The sequence below is a fragment of the Chionomys nivalis genome, chromosome 21 (genome assembly GCF_950005125.1).
Source record: "Chionomys nivalis chromosome 21, mChiNiv1.1, whole genome shotgun sequence".
Classification (NCBI taxonomy): Eukaryota; Metazoa; Chordata; class Mammalia; order Rodentia; family Cricetidae; genus Chionomys; species Chionomys nivalis.
Window position 1 is genome coordinate 31,721,721 of NC_080106.1, and position 20,098 is coordinate 31,741,818.

General features: G+C 41.2%; 2 protein-coding genes across 3 annotated transcripts in view; one reads left to right on the forward strand and one right to left on the reverse strand.

Moving 5' to 3' along the window:
* The window catches only part of Rspry1 (ring finger and SPRY domain containing 1), a 55,791-nt gene extending 36,268 nt beyond the window's left edge, over positions 1 to 19,523 (reverse strand). The window contains exons 1-2 of the mRNA XM_057753734.1: positions 19,060 to 19,523; positions 4,072 to 4,573 (exon numbers count right to left, since the gene is read on the reverse strand). Of these exons, the coding sequence (XP_057609717.1) occupies positions 4,072 to 4,421 (350 nt within the window). The 5' untranslated portion in view covers positions 4,422 to 4,573; positions 19,060 to 19,523. The remainder of the gene's footprint in view (positions 1 to 4,071; positions 4,574 to 19,059) is intronic.
* A 278-nt stretch (positions 19,524 to 19,801) lies between these two features.
* The window catches only part of Psme3ip1 (proteasome activator subunit 3 interacting protein 1), a 32,848-nt gene continuing 32,551 nt past the window's right edge, over positions 19,802 to 20,098 (forward strand). For both annotated transcript variants that reach the window (XM_057754393.1, XM_057754394.1), the window contains exon 1: positions 19,802 to 20,000. The gene's annotated coding sequence lies outside the window, so the exon portion shown is untranslated. The remainder of the gene's footprint in view (positions 20,001 to 20,098) is intronic.

Here is a 20,098-nt window from a genome sequence, read left to right on the forward strand (position 1 = left end):
CAAAAAGGACTTTCAAGCATACAAAGGAATTCTCTGTAGCAGCCAGAAGCAGGCGTAGATTTACATATAGCAATACAGGTCTCAAACATAATAATGAGAAAAAAATTTCTTTTAAGTTTTCTATAATTAAATTGATAATGTACATTTTAAAACCCACCCAACTCCTTTCTATAGATATTCTTCTGATATAGATGCAAGTAAATGTAAGCTTGAAACTGGAATACTACTATTATTAGTAGTATTACTACCGATATGCGGAGGGGGAGTGATGAAAAAAATAAAATTCAGAGAGAAATAATAAAATGCAACAGAGCCAGCAGCCAATAAGGTAAAGAAATACTGCTCGTCTATGTGGAGATACATAAAGGACACAAACACATCCCTCTGTCAAAGGAAATACATGTCCAATGAGGCAGAAACAGCAGACATTTCTGATGGACGGTGTGACAGAGGATTACCGAGCTGTAGGCTGTGAAATGGACAGAGGACTGAGGATGCTCAGCTTGCTTTATCTATGGTAGGACAGGAAAGCTGCACAAAGTAATCTGGAGCATGGCTCCCTCTCAATGAAAGGAGTTAAGAAAGCTGAAGGATAATTAGAGATACAAGTGCTGTAAAGTACAAGTCTCCAGTGACAATTTTTTTTAGAAGGCAAAATAAAATTCATGCTACAGGCCTTATCTTTTTAAAGAATTGGCAACCCAGAACTACCGATTTTAATTAGGTTTACTTGGAGACTGGGGGAGCATATTAGCATGGCACAGTGAGGAAAAACGCAGGAGGAAATCTGCAGCTGGGTATGATGGCACATGCCTGTAACTGAGCAATTTAAGAGGCTGAAGTGGGAAGACCTCACACTGTGGCCTGCCCCACCTACACAGTGAGACCTTGTCTCAGAGAGAAAGGGGAAAAAGGAGTCTGTAAATTAAACTTCCAAACATGTTAAAAAAAAATTCAAAACCCTAGCATTAAGCTCATAACAGTCTGAGCCACTATTCAAAATAAGCAAAGATTTTTAAAATGATTTTAAAATAAGCTTATTTGCAGGAACAACAACTATAAGAAGTACATGAAAACAAAATGGCCAAACAAAAACCAAGAAGCAGACATGAAAAAGAAAAGAAAATGGAATTCAGATATGCCAGAAAGAGAAACTGAGTGAATTTAAAGAGAACATGCCTGTACTCTGCTATTCAGGAGGCTGAGGCAGGGAGAAAATCCTGAGTTTGAGAGACCTTGACTCAAAAAGGGGGCAGAGACATATACATACATGGAAAAATACTGAAGGATTCACTTTGAATACCAGAAATATTCAAAGATGTAATAGCTGAGAATTTCCAGAACTGAAGAACAAACACAAAGGATTAAAATCAGGCAGCCGCAACAAGAAGGCCAAGTAAAAAGGCATGCTGCGATTAGGCCATTTATTTCAAAATAAAGTTTGGAGAACTAGAAAAAAACAGCATAAAAACTTTGCTCCACAGCCTCTCTGCCATGGCACTGGGCACCTGCTGTCTTCTTACACCAGCTGCATTTCTTCCTAAGTAAACAAGAAAATCTAACCAAGAGACTATTTGGTAAGTGCCACATCTACATCTGTAGCAAATTTAGATATATTCTTGCTACATCCCTTTGTCCTGTCCTTTGTAGTTCTCCCTGACATTTCATCTTGACAACCTCAAGAACTAAGTTATAAAATTACCCTTTAGTATCTTTTGAAATCAAGTCAGGAACTTGATTTCTGGGGAGATGGCTCTGCAGGTAAAGCACAAGTGTGAGGACCTGAGTTTGAGTCCCTAGTACCCACATAAGAGTCTGGTGCAGCAATCCCAGAGATGACAGGCAGAGACAGAAGTCCTCCAAGTCTGCAGGCCAGTTCACAACAAAAGAGGCAGGTCTCAAACAGGCAGAGGGTGAAGACAGACATCCAAGTTGTTCTCTGACCTCCACACCCATGGCAAGCACGTGCCTGACGGCTTGGTGCGCACGTGCGTGCACACACACATACATACATCACACACACAATAATAAAATATAATTAAACTATAAAGCTGGGTTATCTCTGTAATCCCAGGTACTCTGGAGGTAAGGCAAGAGGATTGCAAGTTTAAGACCTGCTTTACTTTTCCAGTCTCAGAAATTATACTTATCATTCTATAGAGACAAATTTAAGTAGAAGTCACCTTGTTACTCAAGCATTAGTACTTGCCCCCCCCCCCGCTTTTTTTTGGAGATAAGAGTTTCTCTGTGTAGCCTCGGTTGTCCTGGAACTCGAACTCTGAGATCTGCCTGCCCTTGCTGGGATTAAAGAGATTTGCTTACCTCTGCTGGGATTAAAGGCACACTTGCTTCTCCTATGTGAATTATTATGAGCTTGATTAACAAGAAGACTTAAAATTTGTAATGTTTGCTTGGTACTTGGAACTAAAGCTTGCTCCTATATCCTTTACACTTACCTTTAAAATACAGCAAACCTACTCTGCTCCTGTTTCTCAATTGCTTAATTAACATTGTTGTGGTTTACTTCCTTATTTGGAAAGGATAATTTTCCATTATAGTTATATAATATGAAGGATAACTTTTAAAAGAAATATTCTTTTGTGTGTGTTTAATCTAGTTAAGAGGTTAATGGATATTAGTCAAGTGTTCTAACTTGAACTAATATCCCTAACCCCCCCCCCCAAATTATTATCCTTGTAGATCAACAAATACTTCAGTACTGTGTGGAAGACTCTAATATAGCTCTAAGGATTTGTTTGTATATTTTAGGTGCACAGTGTTTTTTCTTTATCATTTTTTAAAGAATTAAACAAAACTGCTTTTATTAGTGTGATTATTAAATTCTTATAAATTTTCTAGCAGGGCCTAAAGCAAAAACTGAAAACGACTGCTGTCTTTTGAGCACTTCCTTTTCTTTTTTTCTAATATTACTGAGTTTTTAAAAAAAGATTTATTTGCCGGGCCGTGGTGATGCACACCTTTAATCCCAGCACTCGGGAGGCAGAGGTAGGTGAACCCCTGTGAGTTCGAGGTCAGCCTGGTCTACAAGAGCTAGTTCCAGGATAGGTAGGACTGTTACACAGGGAAACCCTGTCTCAAACAATCAAAAAAAAAAAAAAAAAGATTTATTTAATGTGCATTTGTTTTGCCTACATGCATATCTGTGTGAAGGTGCCAGATTTCCTAGAACTGGAGTTACAGACAGTTGTGAGCTGCCATGTGGGTGCTGGGATTTGAACCTGGGTCCTTCGGAAGAACAGTCAGTACTTTTAACCACTGAGCCATCTCTCCAGCCAAAGAGTAATAATTAAAAAAAAAAAAATTAGAGAAGTACCTTGTTCAATGTGATAAAGTTAGTAATGAGCTAATCTGAGTCTAGGCCCTTCATGGTCTAATTTAGGCACTTACTAAATAACTTTGAACTTCTTTCAATTTGAACAATATCCTTTAATTTCACTGCCATTCAAACTTAGATTTTGTTTTTAGACAAAGCAGGAGAAGGAGAACACAGGCCCAGGTGTGACCTGCAGTTTCAACTTACAATTTCTTCAAATGGCTCTAACAGGCTAAATAAGAAAGCAGGAGAGAGAGAGAGAGAGAGAGAGAGAGAGAGAGAGAGAGAGAGAGAGAGAGAGAGAGAGAGAGAACTCTTTGCCCACAGAAGTTGCACGCAGCCATATTCTTGGTAAGACTACTTATCTTGAATATATGATCAGCAGAACAGATTGGCAAGCACAGTAATGGATCTTCAAGAAAGCATTTCCTCATTTCCTGCTTCAGCAAGTAACACAAACTCACTCTGAGGTTACTGTACTCCCTTATAAAGATCATGTTTTCAGTAAGAGTTTTCTGTACAGAAGTATTCAAACTTTTCCAGACAGGAGAAGATGACAGCAAGTAAAAACATCCAACCTTATTTACTCTGCCAGAGGAGAAATAAGCATTCTCTCTTGGCCTAGGAGCAAAAGGCTTGGCAAATATAACTTAAATGAATGGAAGGAGTCCAAAAGTGGTGGTTCCTGGCAGAACACTTTCCACGACACTAGTGGCGACAGTAAGTCAAATACTTACTTATCTACAAGAGTCCGTATTACCGCCAGTGTATCCAGCACTAACCCATCCACATTATGTTTCTTTCTCCTTGGTTCATGTGGTCCTCGGCCTCTCCTTGGAGGCCGAACAGGGTCCCGAGGTTGGCTCCTAGTGTCAGCAGTAGGGACTGCACTGTTTTCAGCCTGCTGCTGGTGGGTGTCAACACTGTCTTCTGCTCCACTGTCATCTCGACAGATACAGGAATTACCCATAGTAGTAGTGGCACCTGTAGTCCCCAACAGGTGGGCTATGTGCTCCTCGAGAGTCAACAGCAGACCCTGGCCAAGGCTTCTGCTTGCTAAGAACACAGCCCAACCAAAGACAATCATTTAGATAGTTTTCAATTTCCCAGGTACTGTTTCCATGATGCGGAGTTGAACTCGCATTCTATTCATTTTTAACAACTGCGTGCTGGAGAAGGTCGGACAGCTGACTTCCAACATTATCAACCACCAGGAATGCTGGCCATGCACTGGCAGTTCTACAAGAGAGGAAGAGAAAGGAAATTAACAGAAGATTGTGGTTACTCAATTACTCAAATTTTGCTAGTGTGGTTTTAATAACATTCAGATTACAATGAAGTATCACCTTGGTTATTTTTACAGGTTCCCATTATAAAGATATCCTTGGATAACAGAACAATCAACAATTCCTTTTAAATTAAAAAATAAACATGATTGTTTTGTATGCATGTGATATATGTGGGTGTAAAAAAGTGCCCCCCACAGCACATATAAGAAGGCCACGGGACAATGTTCAGAAGTCAGTTCTCTCCTACCATGTGGGTTCTGGGGAACAAATCAGGTTATCACACTTGCACAGAAATTACTTTCAACCACTAAGTCATCTCACCAGCACCAATAACTCCTTTCTATCATTCATTAAATTTAAAATTGATTGATTGCTAATCCATATCCTTGTAAGCCACAGAACTTCTACTCAATGTTTAAAAACCATATATGTAGTTCCTATCCCTACAGAAATACATTTGACAAACTTACGAAATATTTTTTTTTTGGGGGGGGGGGAGGGTTTCTCTGTGTAGCTCTGGAGCCTATCCTGGAACTTGTTCTGGAGACCAAGACTGGCCTTGAACTCACAGAGACCGGCCTGCTTCTGCCTCCTGAAAGTTATGATTAAAGGCGTGTGCAACCACTGCCCAGTATTGTGCTACATTTTCAAAGGCTCCTTCTGTGATTAAAAAAAAAAAAAAAGAATCATGTCCTTTATTTAAACATATGGGAAAATTTAATATGTTTTAAATAAAATATCTAATTACAGATGTCTATTGATGAAAAAGTTATGATACAAATATCATAACTCCTATCTAATAATAAAAGAGTGAAGGAAGCTACACTGATTTCCCAAGAATTTAACAGAAATCAGGGCTGGGGAAATGGCTCACTCTCCAAGCATGAGGATCCAAGTTCAAAACACCAGCACCCCATAAAAGATGGCATGGCAGTATGTGCTTGTAAACTTAGCATTGGGAACCGAATCATTGTAGATCCCAAGTAACTAGTCTAGCTAAAATGGTCAGCCTCCAGTTCAGTAAAAGATTCTACTTCAAGACAGTAAGGCAGAGAGCAATAGAGGAAGACATTCCATATTCTGTTCTGGCCTTTACATATCCACAGAGGACGTATGTACATGCACCACCCACCCATAGAGAGGAGGGGAGGAGAGGGACGGAGTGGGGGAGGGAGAGGAACGGTGGGAGGGAGGTGAGGAAGGGGTAGGGGGAAGGAAAATTTATAGAAAATGCAAATGGTTATACACAAAGTTTTTCTGTTACATAAGGAAGATTGTTTAGAAAAATTGTGAATTCATGAAAAGTTATATTCTTCACAATGATTAGTCTGTTGCTACAAAGTTAAGAGTAAAATCACTGAAAGAGTCCGAGCACCTTCTGCCAAACATTAGGCTGAGACTAGGAGGCTAAAAACAGGGAAGGCAAAGTCCCTGCACTCCATGGATGGCTAGTCTCATCCCACACAATGTGCTGACCATCATACATGATGGAAACAGCTCTTCATTGATCTGAAAACATGTGACTAGGTTCTGGAACGAAGTCTTGGAAGTAAGAGATAGAAAAAAATGATGATAAGTAAAACTAAAATCAAAACAATAAAAAACTCCAACAATAAGCCAGGTGTGGTAGAGCATGCCTTTAATCCCAGCATTTAGGAGCAGAGGCAGGTGGATCACTGAGTTCGAAGCCAGCCTGGTCTATAGAGCGAGTTCCAGAACAGCCAGGACCACACAGAGAAACTGTGTCTCAAAAAAACAAAATAAAGTAACACCCCCCGCCCCCCCCAAAAAAATAACCCAACAAAAAACAAACAAAAAAATGGAGATGAGAATTTTTTCTTTAAGGTTGAGGACAATTTTATTAGAGTTTAAAAGAAAAAACCTAGAGCAGGCAACCTGTAAGTCTCAGTGGCTACTTTGGGGAGAAAAGAATGGAGAAGGAAAAATACCCATGCCATATGAGTTATATTGAAATGAAGATTAACTACACGGTGGGAAGAGAGACTTTAAGACTAAGAAAACCTAAAATACCAGAAAGCACTGACTCTGGCCAGTATCCAGAGAGTCAGAAAAAAGGAGAAGGTGTATCATTCAGAAAGGTGGGCAGACCCAACAGAACCTCACGGCAGCTTGTAGAGAAGGCCAAAATGTTTACCTACACAAACACACACACACACTCACACGTATACATATACATACATAATTACAAGGATGTAACTGAATATATAGGTAAGAAAATGACACAAGGACTCAGCTGGAAATAGATTTTTTAACATAAAACATACCCTAAACTCACAAAAACTGTATTATATTCCTATTACTATGAAGGCCAGGGTAAAATTCTCTCGAGAGAGTAGATAATCAAAAGTTTTCAATGCTTAACAGATAAAGGAGAAAGAAACCAGAGATAACTTTACTAAGTTAAAGGGGTTTTATAAATTAAGCTGATTTCTGAAAAAGACCAAGTGACATTTAAAAATACACGCTTTAAGCCAGGCCTAGCAGTAAGCACGTGACTGCACTTCTAGCACTTAGGAGGCTGAGGCAAGAGGATTGTGAGGGTTTTGTTTGTTTTTTTGTTTTTGAGACAGGGTTTCTCTGTAACTGTCCTGAAATTTGCTTTAGACCAGGCTGGCTTCGAATTCATAGAACTCAAGATCTGCCTGCCTCTGCAATCCCCTGTGTTGGGAATAAAGACATGTGAGTTTAAAAAGCCAGCATGGGTTATATAGCAAGACACTGTTATATGTGTGAGCTCATGTTTTGGCCCTTCCTGTCCAATAATCCACAAGGCTGCTCACAACCACTTACAACTCCAATTCCAGTGAATCTGGTTTCCAAGGGTTCCTGCAAGCAATATGGTGCACATAAACTCATGCAAGTAACCACACCTAACATAGATAATAAATGTATCTTTAAAAAGAGAAAAGAACAATGTTAAAAGTACCCATGAAGAAGGCAACTTGTTGGGTCTCAACAACTTAAGATTTCATCCTATCTAAAATTATTTTCCTAAGGCTTGTATATGTTTAGAATAATTAATTCCTTAATGTAGATTTTTTTATTTAGTATAATTTCAAAGTGATTTGAAGACACTACACACATGCAGGCATTTTTAAAGCCTGACTAAATTTGAAGTAAGAATGGAAAAATTAAAAGTTTTTTTTTTTCTATTTCTGAATTGAAGTCAAGTGCATTTTGGGTCACTGCCTTCAATAATCCAGAAAATGGTGTCCACTATAAATTTCTTAGGAAGGATATGGAGTGTATTTTGTGGGGGAGGGTGGTGTGTTTTGTTTATAAATAATCTCACTAAGCTGTCCAGACCCATTTTGGCATCGAATTCCTGACTTGTGTGATTCTCTGTCTCAGTCCCCCAAGTAGCTATGACTATTGGCATAATGCTACCAGTCTAGTTAAACAGATTTTTTAAAGTTTTCAATTATTTTAACAGTAGAGAGACTTTTCCTTCCTTTGCTTTAATTAATTTTGTTTTGTTTTATCTAGACAGGATTTCACTATGTAGCTCTAGCTGTTCTGGAATTCAGGCTGGCCTCAAACTCACAGAGATCCTCCTGTCATTGCCTCCCAATCGCCATAATTAAATATGCGCAGCACTATGCCCACTAGAGACTTCTTCTTCTTCTTTTTTTTTAAACAAAAAGCTATAATGACCAGGTGTGGTGTAGGTGGTAGAAGCCATGAAAGGTTACACAGAAGATCACTCATGAAACATAAAGAAAAAACTAGAGCAAAAACATACAAAGAAAAGGCATATAAAGAAAAAAACTATCTTTAAAGAGTTTGTGAAATGGCTATATTCTTTAGGCTTACAGCCATGGCACACATATGTACAATGTATAAACTCCTTCAGCTTCATTCAGTACTACAAATGCATAGTTTCATCCTTAGAAGTGGGAGCTACCATGACATGCTTTCATTGGAAAGAAGCCGTGACTACTGGTTATTTGGGTGAGAAGGTAAACAATTACACTTCAAACAACTTTGTTTTGTCTCTAAAGGAAAGAGGCAGTATGTGTTCCATTGCCAAGGACCACTGTTTCAGGACAGTATCTCCAGCTATAGCTTTTGCACAGGATACCAGAGGCCACTTGAAGCACAAGCACAGTACATGGACATCACAGACAGGCCTGGGTTCAAGTTCCAGCTCTGCTCTGTTTACTGGCAGGCACTCTAATGAATCTGACCATGATACACTTTACAAAGAGGAAAACAGTAATAATTCTTACCTCACAGTAACTCCAAAGAGTCAGAATTCACATTTCTAGGATGTGGCCCAAGCCTGTGACTACTGAAAAGCTCCCTAGGTGATTCTGATGCCAGCCAAGTCTGGAAATCATTGTTAGTTCCTGGCACAGAACCTGGCATCTACTGAAAGAATTATGGGGCAGACTGAAATACTATGTAGTGATTCTTGTGAGGTCAAATATATCAATATTCCTTGCAGAAAAATAAAGATTATTTTTAAATGCTTGGAGATGACAGCCAAAATAGCCATTAAGAAATAGTCATACCTACAAAATAGTGGGGGTGAAGGAGGGCTCCAATATGAATGTATAAAAATTTCATAATAAAACACTTTAATTAGTGAAAAACAATAAAAACAGCTCCATATAGTATTTTTCATCAGATCTACCCTGTAAAACATAACCAAGAAAGTAGATGGTATCCTGCGTATGGGTACATTACCCAGAGTTTGAGAAAACTACAGTTTATATAAAAGCAATACACTTTTAATACTTATAAACGTCAACATTATCTTTATTTTTTTCTTTTTGGTTTTTCGAGACAGAGTTTCTCTGTTGTTTTGGAGACTGTCTTGGAACTAGCTCTTATAGATCAGGCTGACCTCGAACTCACAGACATCCTCCTGTGTCTGCCTCCCAAGTGGTGGGATTAAAGGCATGTGCCACCACCACCACCCAGACATTATCTTTTCACCATTAGCTCAAAAAGTCAACTTTAAGACCAAACATAAACAAAAAATAAGGACAAAACCCTGGTCATTTAAGTATGCACAACTATTATAATTGTGACTGGGCAATCCTCAACTGAGTCAGAGAGGATTCTTATCACTGAGTATCAATGCTTGGTATATTTTTCTCACCATCTTAATGACAAGAATTTTATACCATTTTATACCGTTTTGCTGCAAGACGATAATTATAGACAATATGGCATTTGCAAATGCCTATCTTTAAAGTGAAGATTTTCTTATTACATTTATACAGTTAAGGTATTCAATATTCCTATGAGGAGAAAAAAACCCAACAAGCTCAGTAGATCTTAATAAATCATAAATTTCGTGTTAAATCAGTGAGGTTCTGTCTCACAGTCAGTAAGAAACATAAGACTCTACCCTCAAAGCCAGCTCACCACGGAAGTTTTGGTCAACTGGTCTAACCCTCTCTAACAAATGGTCCAGGAATTAGTGATTCATCTTTTCAAATATTTGCTTGCATTTAATTATTAAGCACACGACAGAAAGAACTTTTCCGATACTGTCCAGAATGGAGATGCTGGTTAAATGAATGATCATGAGGACAGAAAACAAAATGCCAACTAATGTGATCTTTACCCCACCATTCTAAAACAGTGTTACAAGACACAGGATGTTTTCCAGACCTTCACCCCTCAAGGCTAAACCAAGCAGCATGAAAGGCCATATTATATGCTGCTTCAGCGATTTTCTCTCATTAGAAGATGTTTTTAGATTCTCTCAGTATAGTGTGTCTCAAGCAATGGCTTCTGGCAACATCTTATTTTATGACAAACACTTTCAAGCATACAGCAAAGAGGGACTAGTGCACTGTAAACAGCATCTATATACTTACCACATAGTCTACCAGTAACCTTTTGTGTTTGCTTTACCACTAATTTGTCCATCATCATATCCACCACACTACATTTTTAAGAATGTTTTGAAGAAAACTACATACTTTAGAAAACCCCCAATAATTCAGCATACCTATCACTAGTCAGATCTCAATATTTTTAGGAGCTAAATTTATACTATTTCAATGCTGGGTTTTGTTGAACACATATCTGTGTCTTCAGTACATATCAAGATAGGGTACATCTCCAGCAGGGCACTTGCAGACACCACAGAGGAAGAAAAGAAAAATACAGGATACATTACACAGAAATAAGTTTCCTTTGAAAATAGCTTTTAGGATACCCAAAGAGCATAATTTCTTTAATTATTGAGGTTAGATAGAGGAAAACAAATTTAGTACTGCAATAAAATAAATGCAGATATATTTTAAGACCACACATGCCAGTTGAAACAGAAAGTACCCAAAGTTTTTGTTTTTTATTGCTTTATTTTATTTGTAAGGGTATTTTGCCTGCATGTGTCTGTGCCCAGAAGGAGTCAGATCCCTTAGAACTGGAGTTCCAGATGGCTGTGAGCCACTATGGGGGTGCTGGGAATTGAACCCATATCCTCTGCAAGAGCAACCAATGATGCTCTTAACCACTGGGCTATTTCTCCAGGTCTTCCAAATATTTTTTTTTTTTTAATTACTTAAAGTATTAAAGCTCTAGAGCATTTGTTATGTTGTTGGAGGCGAAAAGGGAAGTCTGAAATAGTCCTCCTTCTCCACAGGTTCCACTAACTATAGATATTTGAACAAAAAAAAGGATTGAATTTCTTTTCTGTTGCCGTGATAAAAAGGACCCCAACAAAAGCAAACCATGAGGGGGGATTTCTTTAGGCTCACAGGCTGGAGTTCATCATAGTAAGGACGTCACAGAGACATCGATAACCAGGAGCATAGAGCAATGATGCATGAATAGCATCATCAGCTCCCCCAAGCCCCGGGAATAGTGTCACCCACTTTTAAGCTGGGTCTTCCCACATAAATCAATCAACATAACAAAGTCACTACCCTATAGTCATTCCCGCTGACCTACTTGATCTGGACAATCCCTCATTGACACTGGAGTGGTTCTAGGTTGTATCGAATTGACAATTAAATCTAACAATCAAATGTGATAACCATGTATAGGTTGCTCATGGGCTATTATTCCCTAAACAATATGTGATTAACAACTATTTATACAGCATATATATTTTATGAGGTATTATAAGTAATATGGACATGACTTAAAGTAGAGAGGAGGGGACATGTAGGCTATATGCAAACATTATGTCATCTTAGATAAGGGAGTTTTAATATCTATAAATTCTGGTATCTATAGGAGACCTGGGGAGCTAATCTCCCTTGAATATCAAGAGCTGTAGATTGAATTTTGTTGGAATTTCACTTTACACCCAATGGGAAAGGCAGCCTCGATAAGGTATTTTTATATGTCACTCAGGTATCCAAAACTATGTCAGCAGTAGTGCTGATGAGAGCATCTGAGGCTTGGGTTACACAGGGGACTATTATCCCATAGACTGTAACCTTCAAGAGGCCGGGACATGCACAAGATGATTCTTCTCTTGTGTGCTGAGGTTGGTTTAAGAAAGGACATCTTTGGAGAAAAGCAGGTCATCTCTCTGGTTGAATTGAAGGAGTACCTGGAAAATTTTTCAGCTAAAATATGGAAAGTGTCTAATCCATTTGGTGTCAAAAACTTGTATGAGAAGGGTGAGACTACAGCAGAAAGAATGATAGAGCACAATCCTGACCTGATCCATCACAAAGGAAAAAAGACAAAACCTTTTAGCATGCAAAACATGAGTTAAAAAAGAAAACTGGCTGGGTGTAGTGGCGCATGCCTTTAATCCCAGCACTTGGGAGGCAGAGGCAGGCAGATCTCTGAGTTTGAGGCCAGCCTGGTCTCTAGAGCGAGTTCTAGGATAGCCAGGGCTACCAAGAGACACCTTATCTTGAAAAATCAAAAAATGAATAAAAAAACAACAAATTGGCTGGGAAGGTGGCTCAATGGGTAGAAAGCTTGTTGTGTAAGTGTGAGGACTGGAGTTGAATTCCGAAGACCCACATAAATGCTGGGCAGGCATGGCAGACCACTAGCACTTGGGAGGCAGATGGGATCCCCACAGCAAGCTGGCTAGCTAGACAAGCTGAAGGGATGAGCTCTGGGCTCAGCCAGAGACTCTGTCTTAAATAATTAAGACAATGTCAACCCCTGGTTTCCACATGCATGTGCAAACACACATGGCCAGATCCATGGCAACACATAATACATACATACATGCACACTACACACATATACACAGGCAAAAAACATTTAAATAAATAATAAAAATAAAATTTAGGTCTTGACTAGAGCAAGGACTTTTCAGAATATAGAAAGCACTTGGGAGGCAGAGGTAGGCGGATCTCTGTGAGTTCGAGACCAGCCTGGTCTACAAGAGCTAGTTCCAGGACAGGCTCCAAAGCCACAGAGAAACCCTGTCTCGAAAAACCAAAAAAAAAAAAAAAAAGAAAAAAAGAAAACACATGGGAAATATCCTTCGATAAAGTCTTAAGGATGAAAAAAATCTGCCTTAAATGCAAAAAGGAAATTCCAAGTAAAAACTGAGGTAAGTGCTAATGATGGCTGCAGAAGAAGGGAAAAAAACAAATTTAATATTTCTTTTCTTTTTGGTTTTTCGAGACAGGGTGTCTCTGTGTAGCTTTGGAGTCTGTCCTGGAATTCACTCTGTAGCTCAGGCTGGCCTCAAACTCACAGAGATTCACCTGCCTCTGCCTCCCAAGTGCTGGGATTAAAGGCGTGCGCCACCACCGCCCGGCATCAAATGTAATATTATTGATTACTTGAAGGTTTCACCCCAGAAGACCTAATGATAGGAAGAATATTGCTATTTTATCCAAAGTTTTAAGGAAAATAATTTTTATTGAAAAAAAAACCTCAATGCTATTAAGAAAAGTAAATAAAGATATAACTGAAAAAAAATAAAGATATAACTGGCACAAGTGGCAAAAATTTCCTTAATAATACCTGTTTAAAATGGTGTCTAAAACACCTGACTGTACACACAGTTGTATACCCATCAGATCTAATAGGTGGAATCATAAATACCTAGGTGAATTTATTCTAAAATTTGTAAAACTAGAAAGTGGTAAAATATTTAAAAAAACAGAAAACATTTACAAAATGTTTAAAGTTTTAAAAATTGTGATGTCACCATTCAATATACCAGGTATTGAACAAAGATGAAAAATGTCTGTATACTCCTGTCAAAGGTAACTGGGGTTAGGGACGAAGGACAGCAATACACAATACACTTAACAACCTAACAAAGCCTATGGATAAAACCTGAGTGCCACTAGGAGACTGTTGGTCCCACCAGTTTTCTAGTTGAAAAGGAACTTAATCACACCGAAGTATCTCTGTACGGGCAAGTTCTTAGAAGACTATAAGACAGCACTAGCAACTGCATTGCAACACACTCTCACAGGATCCCCGTGCAGACCAGTGAGATGATGGCTCAGTGGCTAAAGATGCACACTTTCCCACACAGGCCTGGTTACCTGAGTTCAATTCCTGGAATCCATGTAAGAGTGGAAAGAGAAAACAAAGTCGTTCTCTGATCTCCACACATATATGCACACTCAGAGAACAAAATTAAATTTTTTATTTTGGTTTTTTGAGACAAGGTTTCTTTGTAACTTTGGAGCCTGTTCTGGAACTAGCTCTTGTAGACCAGGGTGGCCTCGAACTCACAGAGATCCGCCTGCCTCTGCCTCCTGAGTGCTAGGATTAAAGGCGTGCACCACCACCGCCCAGCACAAAAATAAATTTTTAAAAAATTCAGAAATTAAAAACCACACGGTGAAAGGTTAACAGAGTTTAAAAATTAAATTGATAAAGCTATAAACAGTAAGTTTAATGAAAACAACAAGGATCAGAAATCCAATGGAAAATCAAATTATTTTTGAGACAAAAGATGTTGCACCCCAATATCCTTTCTGAAGGAAGCCTCTGTAGGAATCCACATTATATACTTGATAGGTGAAAAGTTTTGTATTGGTGCCAAATGTCCCAGGACAGACCACCTAAGGGAAAAAAGGTACTAGAGACTACAATAAAAATCTTTTGGAAAAAAAAAAATCTGTGTTCATGTTCATATGTGATTAGAGGCACATGCGCCACAGAATATATGTGGACATCAGGACACAAGGCCTTGGTCCTTGCCTCTTATCTTGTTTGAGGCAGTCTCTTGTTTTGCCATGAACACCAAGTTTGCTGGCTTCTGGAAATCCTACCAATTCTGCCTCCTACCTCCATGTAAGAGCACTAGGATTATAGATTCACGCCACTTCACATGGCTTTACATGGGTTATGGAGAGTTGAATTTAGGTCCTCAAGTTTCTACGGCAAATGCTTTTGCCCACTGAATCATATCCCCAGTCCAATTGCAGTAAATTCTAATTGCTTTAGTCTGAGGTAACAAATACAGTATCTTAGCGAGCCTTAAAAACTGACTTGGAGCCGGGCGATGGTGGTGCATACCTTTAATCCCAGCATTTTGGAAGCAGAGACAGACGGATCTCAGTGAGTTTGAGGACAGCCTGGTCTACAAAATGAGTTCCAGGACAGCCCAGAATGTTACACAGAGAAACCCTGTCTCAAAAACCAAAAAACAAAGAAAAAAAATCCAACAACACCCCCCCCCAAAATGACTTGGAAGGTTATTAATATGAAGTTCATAGGCATCTGTAGCTACGAACAATGATGAAGCAGTAAGGACTGAATAAAGGAGCTCTATTTCCCGTGAGGAAGGGTGGAGTTGGGGTCATATTTTGAGAATACTGCATTCAGTGAACAAAGGAGAGGAAACTTAATTCTTTAGGAGATAGAAGTAAGAAAAAAAACAACTCTGAAACATAAACTGCAGAGTAATAATACACTTGCTGAGTAAGAAATGTTAAACCTTCTAATTGAAGTGTACAGGACCTGTGAAATTATGCCTGGATGCTGTAATTTCAAGCAGGGGAAAAGCTGCATGCAGAGGTCATTCCTTACTGAATTCTTACATCAACTTCTTGCTATTTAAATATTTTCTATTTCTCAAAAGCTCAGACAAAAAAGGCAGGTAAGCAGGGTGTGGAGAGGTGGCTCCGCAGCAGATCACACATTGCTCTTGCAGAAGCCCCAGCACCCATGCTGCTTGGCTCACCAGTGCCTGTAACTCCAGCTCTAGGAGGAAAATACACACTCTTTTGCTCCACTAAAAGTTTCCTAAGGGCTGTGGCCCAGGTTTTGGCATTCACTACTTCCTGACTATTCAGCTTTTCAATTTTTAAATTTGAATACCAGAAAAAAAATCCATCCAACTCAATGGCAAATGTCTTGAAAATGTCAAAAGCAAGGAGGAGGAGGAAGGAGGAGGAAGAAGGAAGGAGGGAGGGAGGGAGGGAGGGAGGGAGGGAGGGAGGGAGGGAGGGAGGTAAAAAGGAAGGAAGGAAGGAAATGAAACGAAGAAGAGGAGGGAGGAGGAAGGAGGAGAAGAGGGAGAGGGAGAGGGAGAACAACCACCCAAATGACTGACACTGATTAACTGATTACTGGTTCAGTTGGTCATTGGTGGTGCCCGCTTACTTCCCCCTTACACTTAGAATCTCGTGATGAATATTAAGTTTTACTTTACAAGGATCTGACCCTAAAATACAGAATAATTCTCATTTACTATTTTGTAATAGAGATCATCATTTTCAAGAATTCCTAATAGGCCTGGAGAGATAGTTCAGTGCCTAAGAGCACCCAAGTTTTGTTCCTAGCAGTGACAGGCTCACAATTGCCTAGTAAAACTCCAGCTCCAGAGGATCAGCACCTGTAGCTCCAGAGGCACCCTCATACATGTACCATATTTCCCTTCCACATACACATAATCACAAACATTAAAAATAAAATCCTCTTAAAATTTACCAAATTTTCTAAATGATTCTTAACAATATTTTAAAGCTGCACAGATTTTAGAGTATCAAAGAAAGTTGTATTCTAAAACCTTCAAGGTGATTCTCCATCATAAATTCAATTTCACTAGATAAGGTGTTGCATACCTTTAATCCCAGCACTCTGGAGGCAGAGGCAGGTGATCTCTTTGAGTTCTAGACCAGCCAGAGTTACATAAGGAGACCTTGTCTCAAAAAAACAACAACAAAAAAAAACAACAAAAAAACCAACAAAACAAACCCAAAAACAAACCTAGGTATGGTACACACCTGCAATCCCAGCACTCAGGAGGCTTAGGCAGGAGGACCACCAGTTTCAGGTCAGTTTAAGAATATGTAGTAAGACCTTGTCTCAAAAAAAAAAAAAAATTCATTAGCAGAAAAAAGTTAGAAAAAATATTATATAATCCTTGAACACGAATTTAATCTCCATGAGTTTAAACAGACTGTTGTAAGTACACTTCAGAAACACAGCTACTGTTACTAACCTTGCTAATCATACTTCAGAGCTGAGAGAATTGCTTGTTCCCTATTCAGTACAGAAAAACACACTATTATGTACAACGCTAAAGCTTTTTGTTCCCCTTGATACTAAAAGAAGCTATTTAGCTGACTAAGCATAAAAATCTACATAGGCCATGATGGAATACTTTATATAATCGATAGCTTAAAAACATTGAGTCTAGAAAAAAAAATTGAAAGTCCTGTAAAAAAAAAAAAAGCAAAAAGCAGAACTTACAAAGATATTTAAGCAGAAGCCCCACACACTATGTATCTTGGGAAATCAGGATGCTCACAAAGTCACCACAGTAAACAAAACAAAACAACAAAACAACAAATGTGAAATGTAAGATTAAAGGCAGGAAATTCAGGCCAACTTTTCTTTCAAAGCCTATTTTTAAAAGGCAACAACAACAACACAACACAAATAAATTCCTAAATTCTGGGACACCGGCCCTAACAAAACAGCTCTAATAAGTACCACAAAATCAAGGTTAGTGAAGTGTCACGTACTGACATAGGTTCTTTTTTTTTTGGTTTTTCGAGACAGGGCTTCTCTGTAGCTTTGGTGCCCGTCCCGGAACTAGCTCTTGTAAACCAGGCTGGCCTCGAACTCACAGAGATCCGCCTGCCTCTGCCTCCCGAGGGCTGGGATTAATAGGCGTGCGCCACCACCGCCCGGCTTCTGACATAGGTTCTTATCTTATTATTGTAACCCATAAAAACAGGGATCTACAAAGCAAGTTATCACCCCAAGAAGTGCAAACTCTATAGAAAGTGAAAAATCAAAAGAAGTGCCTTGGAATCTATACTCTGTAGGTACCACAGGCAGAATTCATGGAAGGCAAACCGCAGGTTTATTTACAAATTACAATCCAGGGAGCCAGCAGAGCGTTTAACTGCCTGTAGCCATCCTAAGGCCAGGAATACAGACAAGAAGTGGGCCTACAATATAGACAACAAATTTCTTGGAGAAAAACTTCCCGAAGGAAGTGCTAGCTCCTACCAGCTCCAAGAGAAGTTGAAAGTAAATTAAAACTCCGCAAACAAAACCTGGAAACCTCTTCATGTCAAGGAAGCAGGGCTTGAAATCAGGATTTAGACTAACATCACCTAAGAGGCTGTAACCCTTGAAGCATTCAGTAAGGTGTGGTTCTCAGAGCGCTATAGGAAGTCGACACCTGTATTTATGCTAATCTCTCACATCAACTATCTTACAGATTAGAAAACACTTTATTTCGCAACAGCAATCCGTCGCATTACCAGACTTTCACACACAGCGTTGATTATTTAAGCTGTTAAGTCACTTCAACCAAGGACAAGCAGATGATAAGTGAGGGACCTGGGAGACTACGGGACACTACTCCAGGCAATAACAGACACTGCCAACTTTGAAAAGTTCAAAGTACAACACTCCAGGGGACACAGCCTCACTCAGACGACTACACAAGACTTCCTCAGCGGTTCAGCCCGGCAGCTCTACCTAGGTCTCCTGTGAGAACGGGGAGAGCGGGGCAGACAGCAGGCAGGAAGCGATGCCAAATCTGGAGGCTCGCAGGGGGTGCTGGTGGAAGACTCCCGCGTCCCACTCTGGCGCTGAGCCCAGAGGCAGCAGAATCCTTCGTCTAGGACACCTGGTCAGTCTCCAGAGAGAGGGAAGAACCCTGCCTATTCCCGTTTCCGCTTACTATCCCGAACTCGGGCTTTCCAATGGAAAGAGCTGCCCAGAAATCTTGCCTCCCCGGGCTTTTGCCCAAATTTTAGCTCAGGCCTCGAGAACAGGAGAATCCGCTAGGTCTGGCTCCCGCCTCCAGCCTCTCGGTACGGCACGGAACTCTCCCCAGCCTCTCTCCACCACGTCGAACCCTCCACCGCAGGCACCACCAGACCTCCCCAGGGGAAGTCTGCTCCCCGCTGAAACGCAAACTCCCTAAAAGGGATCCCCCGCCCACGGCGTGCGCCCCTCGACCCCTTCCGCTCCGAGCAGCCTGAACGGAGCGTTCCCCCACGTCGGGAGCCTCCCCAGGGGGTACCTGCCTCTCACCTGGGCCCGCTTAGCCGCAGTCTCGTCGGAAGGGTGACCCCAGGACCTCCTCCAGGCAAGATCCCCCAAAGGGAAACACCCTCTTCCAGGAACCGCTTCAGGCGCCTCCAGCGCGGGCCTCGGCGGAGAACGTGCCGGTTGCTTCCCAGGCTCTGCCAAGCGCCACCCTCTCCCAGACCCCTGCCCGGAGCCGGCCGCGGCCCCAGTCCGCTCTCTCCGACCCAGGCTCTAGCGGCTGCGCCCTTCCCTCACAGACGTCCCTAGCCCGTAGGCTCCCTCCCCGGCCACGTCCCCCAGGGCCTTCCCAGAGCAGCGAGGTTGGGCTGTGGCACTGACTTCCACTAGCTCCCGGGCCCACCGGAGGGAGGGAACAGCGACAGCGGCGCGACTCCTTTGTGACAGGTCCAAGAGAGCGGTAAAGATGGACGCGAGGACACGGCACAGCCATTACGCGCAGGGCCCACCCCCGCTTCGCACCGCCCGGGCCCTCCCTCAGTCCCCTAGGAAACGCCCCTTCCTCGGTGGCAAGCCCTCTCTCTCCGGCAGCCAATCATCGCCCACGGCTCGCGTCACGTGAGCCCGCGGTTCGGCCCGCCACCCTGGAATGAACCGGCTAATCCCCTTGCCGAAGGGCGAACGGCCCAATCAAATCTCTCCATCCGGTGTTGGAGCACCGGATTTCCACGAGGCGCTAGGGGGCGGGAGGCCGCCGTTGATTGGGCTGCGCCGCCGGAAGCGGGGAGGAAATTTGTTGTGGCGGTGAGGAAGAGGAAGCCCCGAAGGGTCAAAAGGAATACAAAAGCAAAGTCTGCTCGCTTGCTTTAAACCGTTGTTCTTTCTGTCTTTCTGACCTATTTTTTTAAGAGCGAGCGGCCTTGGCGGCGGCGGTTTGGGTTAGACGCCGCGGAGGTGAGGGAGGCTCTCCTCCCGCGCTCTGGGAGGTGAGTGCGGCCTGGGTCCGCGCCGGGAGGCGAAACCAGGCTTCTTGGCCGAGGCGAGGGTGAACTACGGCCGGAGTTAGGGTTAGGGCCCAGTCTCG